Here is a 7301-nt window from a genome sequence, read left to right on the forward strand (position 1 = left end):
GTGTGAAGCCATAAAAAACACTGACTTTGAAGAGGCCCGTTAGAGGGCCTCCTTCACTTGAGAATTACATAGTACTGTATAGTATGGTGTGTTGTGTTGTATGCATGGTAATAACAGGTACAATTCGGGTTTTATTTTTTTAAAATCTTTTACTTCAATTTTTATGACGTCATCACCTTTATATTACGTTCGTAAAATCGGGAATTCGTAAAATCGGGGTTCGTAAATGAGGGGTTCTACTGTACTGAAAAAAGCAATGGGCCAAGTATGGACCCTTGTGGTACACCAACAGTAATAGGTTTTGAATCTGACAAAGATGACTTAATATTTACAATTTTTGATCTGACAGGTAGAATCCAAACCAGTCTATGATTGATGGTATGAAATGTAATCAATACCAAATGCAAATGTTGAGATATCTACCATACTTACAATATACAATGAGGATGGATGAATCAGAATTTATGTAGTCTCCAGTTTGTGTCTGTATCTGACATTGAAATCTTCTATTAGTATCATTCCTTACTGGCTGTGCGATAACCAGGTCAGCATTCCCAGGAGTTATTCTCAAGCTGTAACGTCCATTGACAGTCTTTATATCATTTACAATACCTAGTTTAATACTTTTTCCTGCTTCATTTACTTCATTCCATATGATAACTCTAGGTGTAGAGGTAAATTTTGAATAGTCACATGGTATCACTACATCATCATCACCTTCTTTGGCCACTTCATTAGATGTTACCACTGACTGGCTATATACTTTTAAAAAAAAACAAAAAAAAAAACCTTTTATTATAAATTTATATTGAAGATGAGACTTGCTACAGCATATTATGCTAACATTAGCAGAAATAAGGAATCAGATTTTTTTTTCTAATTACAAAAGGTCTCTTAGAAATTGAAAACCTCAATATTAACCTATAGCATCTAGCTACAGAATATCATGCACTGTTTCAGAAATATGAGGAACATGGTCAGCCAGCTCATTATTCATATTAGGTAATAATATAGATAATATATGCATATTTTAAGGAAACATGTATTTATTGTAAGCTTTTTCTGACACTCCAGTCAAAACAAATGTAAATTAACTGAGAGATGGAACAAGGGACTTGTAAAAGGTTGAATGCATGGTGCTGGTTGCCAAAGGAATGAAGTAATCTTAGGGCCTGTTTCTGCTGAGCAAAAAAACGTGTTTTTAAATGGTACGTGTTTTTTCCCCAGTAGAAACGGGTCACAAAACAAAATCACGGTTAGGAATGCATTCTAAAATTGCATGTTTTACATACATTCGTTATAGGGTTTGCATTCAGAAAACGCGTGTTTTGTGGTACACTTTTCAGCTGCAACGCATGACGTGTAAGGTCAGCTTCAACTTCCGGTGGTGACCGTCATTTAAGCTCCTCCCACCTGCCAATGCTCACATTACCTTGTTTTTATTAGTTGCACTTTTTCACTAGAAACGCGTTCAGAAGGAATTTAACTGTTTATAAAAAACATGTTTTTGGCGTTATTCAGCAGAAACACGCCCTTACATTTCATATTTGGATAAATGGACGAAAATATGGATATGGATGGATGAAATAAACAATTTTAACCATTCATAATGCTCATGTTTTTGGAGCCATGAACGTGTACAATACTGAATAACTCACATTGACCAGTTATCCTGGCTAAAATATAATACCCCCTATAAACAGGCCAAAAATCCTAGTATTAGTAGTAGAACGAGTGAGCAGTGACAGCGACGAATCAAGCCTAGGCTAGGCTAGGCAGCCCATACAGGTCTCTCCCTCCAAATAAAGACCACTTTTGGGACTGGGGTTTTGGTGGTCTTTAGCAGCTTTGGTCCTAATTAGAATCCCCAAATTAAAGGCTGGCACTAAAAGTGGTCTTTAAAATCTTTATTTAGAGGGAAATTAAGAATTGATATAGTAAATGTAACCTCATTTTAAGTGCTTTAAAATGGATTTACAATTACTGTATGCTGTTATTGATTCTTAAAACACAAAAATATTAGCCAATGCACATCATAATTAAGACAATAATTTGTGTATATTGAGTTAATGTTAGTGCCTAATATAGGATCTATAATCTCTGCCCATAATAAAGCCATACTAAAAAATGACAAGGCAGAAGACAACTGCAAGCTATGCAATTGCCGAAACCATAACGAATGCCCACTATCTGGGAAATGTCTAAGTAGCAGCGTAGTATACCAAGCTACAATTAGTAGGGATGACAATAATGAAGTTGAAACATACGTTGGTCTTACGGAAAATACCCATCTTGAGAGCATGTATGCTTAAAGGGTATCCCCATCTTGCAACTTCAGCAGCTGTCTGAACAATCATTTAAAAGCAGATACAATGGGCATACCTGCTCATTCCGTAATGATAAATACAAGAATAACACTACACTTAGCCAATATGTTTGGAAGCTTAAAGAAGATGACATAAAGTACAAAATTAAATGGCATATATAATCTAAATGTAAATCATATTCCAACTCTACCAAACAATGTAACCTTTGTATACAAGAGAAGTATTTTATTATATGTCAACCCGAAATTTGTACTCTGAATCAAAGGAACGAATTATTCAGTTCATGTAGACATAGACACAAGTTCTTGTTATGATATACTACTTAATCCTGCAGGCTTTCTTTTATCCATCTAAACAATAGAGACTTAATCACTTGGTAATTAACATACTTTTGTTCTGATAAACTGTCACAATCTATGTGCTTCATTATTCCTTCACTAAGAGCCTAGCACCTGATGATTGAGGTACCCCTCATGAAACAGCCTGTAGTGCAATAAAATGTTGAGTCTTTAACCCAGTGTTACATGTTTTATTTGTCTATCTGCTCTGCTATATACTGCATTGAGCACTCTTGTCTACATGATCTGGTTTAAGCCAACCACGCAGATTATATACATATATATATATAAAAACGGCATAGGCATGTGTTGCACATATGTTCTACTAATTATAAAAGATACTGTGTGTCGGAGACAAACAATAAAAGATGAATTGACGTGTTCCGGAACATAAATATATTTTATTATAACGGATATTTCGTCCTCATCCTAAGGAGTAGTCACCATTATTTAATATCATACAACCCGTCCTTTACAAAACCTTGTTGACGTGATAGGCCTAGATGTGTATAAGAGACAACACTTACCCAATGCCAATAAAATGTTTAAAACACTCTTTATTACCAATAAATTGGTTAAAAAAGGCGACCATTTTGAATTTCAAAATGGAGGCCCAAGGAGTGGATGAAAAAACTGGCACCCACTTTTTTCTTGATCAGTAGTGTTTTTAGAGTTGTTTTAACATAATTGCCAAGAATCTACCAAAGATTTTGCTTTTTCTACATAAGACAACAGACTACAGTTCATTACGTTGTTCAGGCCAAGAACTAATGTACTAACTTTTTTAATTCGAGTAGGTAGGCAAAAGGGAGGCCTAGTTGAGACACTCAGACATCGTCCATCTTTTGAATTTGATAACACTTTGAGATTAAATATGCATGAAGTAAGCCACTTCTGAAATCAGCCATGGCATGCATATGACATCACACACCAAATTTTATATGTAAAATTGTATGCATGAATGATCTGTACATCTGACGAAAATCATCACAAATTTGTAGATTGTATTCTTATAATCTACCATGAATGCATTTACTTTGACATTGAAACAGATATGTTTGACATTAATGATGGCGTTAAACAAGGTTGTCCACTGTCTCCAATCTTATTTACCATGTATATTAGTGAACTTAATAACAAAATAATTAAAGAAAGAGACCTAGTAATTAATATCTTTGATGCCAAAATTGGCTGCCTATTCTGGGCAGATGATATCATTTTAATTGGAGACAGTAACAAGAATTAAACTTACTTTTAAATGCAGCAAATTAATTTGCAACACAATGGAAAATGTTATTATAACGCCACAATATACATAGGAAATGGCCAATTGGTAACACCTTTATTAATAAACTAACACACATAAATACCTTGGAATGTTGATATCAAGTAAAATTAAAGACACCTGTCAGATAGACGAAATAGAAAAAAAGGAAATAGTCATGGCATATATAAAGTCAGTCATTAACGAACATGATGACTTTAATAGAATCTACTATGGCGATATTCTCTGGAAGTCAATTGGTATACCAAACTTACGCAAGTAACATATGGTTCTGTGACAATAAGACTTCCATGCAAAAATTTGAAAATATTCAATACCAAATGGCTAGATTCTTTTTAAAAGCACCCAGATATGTTGCATAGGAAGCTCTCTATGGTGAACTAGGGTGGCAGACAATAGAATCCATACAGACAGAAAGAATATTAACAAAATTTCACAGACTTCAAGATATGGAAGAGCATTGTTGGCCACGTTTACTTTTTAGAGCTCTCTTTGCACTAAAAAATATTGAAATCCTCTTGAATAAGTTTGAGTTAGAAAGGCATTTTAATATTGATTGTAACACAAAATGGCTCAAATACATTAAATAGAAAATTACAATACAAGATAATTATATAAAATGGTTTAATAATGCTCAAGCTAAATCATCATTAGAAAATATAAAAAAAAAACCAACAATGGAAACGTATTTATTAGAAAGGGACAGCTACCATGCAACAAAACCTAAAATTTAAAGCCCGAACTAATTCATTGCCTCTTGAAGGCAGAAAACAATCGTAGAGAACCTATTTTTAAAAAACTACAAGAAGAACTATGAATACGTTATTTTCATTGCGGATTTGTTGGGCTCAGTACGGACTCCAAAAGTATGCATTTTCTTTTAGTTTTAAGGCGTATGCGGATTTTATAAGTCCGCAATGACGATATAACATGTTTATACCACAATGACCTAAATCTAGTTTGTAACTTATTTATTTCGGGTTCCCCGGAACTTAAGTATCACCTTTTTCTAGATGATCTTGAAATTCATTATGAACACCAAATTATAACAAACCCAATTTTAACTTATTTTACTTATGAAATGGCAGGAAAAATCTTTAACAAATATTGTAAAATTTTTTTAACTAAAGCATGGGAAGAACGTAACAAAATCTATAATACTTTTTCATAAATAGACTTGTTGGAAAAGAAAGAAAAATGAGAAAAAAAAAAGAGAAGGCGAAGGGGGAAGAAGAGGGGGAAGAAAAAAAAAGAAGGAAAAGGGGAAGAAGAGGAGAGAGAGAAAAAAAAGAAAATGTGGAAGTGGGGAAGAGAAAAAAAAGAGGAAAGAGAGAGGAGGAGGGAGAGGGGTAGAAGAAAAAAGAGAGGAAAAGGAAAGGAAATGGAAGGGGGAGGGAAGAGAGAAAAAAAAATTATTATTATCGTTTTTTTTCCCTTTCTTTTTCTATTCTTTTCTTTTTTCTTCCTAAGTTTCATTTATGTTTCTTTTCAGTTTATTCAGATAAAGTGTAATGCATTCTCCGGGAGATGGAATGCGGAATGCGCACCGTCGAGTTTCGGCATTGGTCATGCATCGTCAGGAATTCCTGGCAATGGTGTGAACGGTGTCGAGCACGGTGGCGTGTATTTCATTTCTTGGGATTCGTACTATAATTTTTTTTTTTATTAGTTAAGTAAAAAATTCAAAATACAGATAAAGTATTAATTAGACAGTGTATTAGTTAAGTAAGAAATGTCTACAGCAAGACAATGTACATTTGTAAACGCACCACTTGATAGTGTGTGCCACTGATATAAAAGTGTACGATTCAATAAAGTTATTATTATTATTACATATGTTATTATTACTCTTATATTATGAATTATTGTTGCACATCTCTTTAGCGATTGTGCCTCTGTTACAAAAGAGAAACAATAAAGTTATTATTAATTACTTTAATATTGACTTTGTATTAACACCATAAAATTAAGATATGTACTGAGTTTTATTACAATATAGAAAATGTGACTTCAATATTGACAAACGACCTTGTCAATTTATGTAGTCACCATTATTTAATATCATACAACCCGTCCTTTACAAAACCTTGTTGACGTGATAGGCCTCTGCTGACATTAAAGTGCCAAGACCATACAAAATAAGAAGCTGGCAATATTTCATCATGTGCTTGTCATGAGCTCGTGAATATTCGATCAACAGGAAATTTATTATTAAAACATATGTCTAATGACATACAATCTGTACAGAGTTACCTCAACTTACCATTTGGTGCACTCAGCAACAGAAGTAAAACCAAATACAGTAGTAAGAACTGGAATAAACAATGAATATAAACAAGAAATAATATACAAATTTACACTACATTATTATTATAAATTAATCTTGTTCTATTTTCACATTCATATTCTCCATTTAGTGTGTTTATTTTTAAGACAGTATGTTTATTGGAATTTAATGTGTAATGTGGTGTTTTATTTAAATTTCTTTTCTAACATTTAAATCATGCCAAGTAAGTCAATTTTATGTACTGTATTACAAGTACAGACAATAAAGTTTCTTGAATCTTTAGTTTTGACAATATTTTACATTCCAGAATTTTAAGAAAAATATTTCAATATCTATACTTATTTTGTAATGTATAGATAATTAACAGATAAAATTTCTTAAATGTAAATATGAAATAAGAAATGACTTACAATATTCTTTGTTACCAGCCACATTGTTTACCTGCAATAAAAATAATCAAGTTAGTTTACTTCTTGATACAAATAGTGGTGAAGTGTTTGTATTGATGCCATAGGCTTGGCCAGACAGCAAGATGTTTGGTCTACTTTTAGACGGCCAACAATTATTTAGGACGGCCACTTTTACCGTTATGGGCCTGGTCTACCTTTAGCATAAACTTATATTCTTCAAATCTATCAATTGTTACATTAAACTAAATCTAAATTATATTTACGTTTGATAAAAACAACCTTTATTGATTGAATGTACATTGTTTTCATACTACAGTAATATTCGGTGTTGATCCCAAAAATGTAAGGCTTAACCACTGCCTACCCGGTGAGAAGTTCATTTACAAAACGCATTGTTTATACCCCGCTGAAGAATGGACGGTTATGAGTCGCCCACAAAGCCTACGTGGCTCTGCAAATACAATACAGTACTTGAGATTCGATTCCATGACATAATATTGTTGTGTTCGTAATTCTCTGGTTATAATTAATTCATGAAATACATTAAAGATGATTTGTTGTTAACATCACTTAATATTGGAAAATCCATAGTACAGGATTTGCCCGACGAGGAGGGCCAATGTCCCGACGAAAAAAGGTGAGCATGGTCGGGCG

General features: G+C 33.1%; 1 protein-coding gene across 1 annotated transcript in view; it reads right to left on the reverse strand.

Annotated features, from left to right (window-relative positions):
• LOC117111308 overlaps nt 1–2357 on the reverse strand; it is a 76022-nt gene extending 73665 nt beyond the window's left edge. Inside the window, exons 1-2 of the mRNA XM_033254237.1 lie at nt 2279–2357; nt 433–762 (exon numbers count right to left, since the gene is read on the reverse strand). Of these exons, the coding sequence (XP_033110128.1) occupies nt 433–762; nt 2279–2357 (409 nt within the window). The remainder of the gene's footprint in view (nt 1–432; nt 763–2278) is intronic.
• Nucleotides 2358–7301: the final 4944 nt, after the last annotated feature.

The sequence above is a fragment of the Anneissia japonica genome, unplaced genomic scaffold (genome assembly GCF_011630105.1).
Source record: "Anneissia japonica isolate Jap-2015-1 unplaced genomic scaffold, ASM1163010v1 scaffold288064_len137640_cov117, whole genome shotgun sequence".
NCBI lineage: Eukaryota > Metazoa > Echinodermata > Crinoidea > Comatulida > Comatulidae > Anneissia > Anneissia japonica.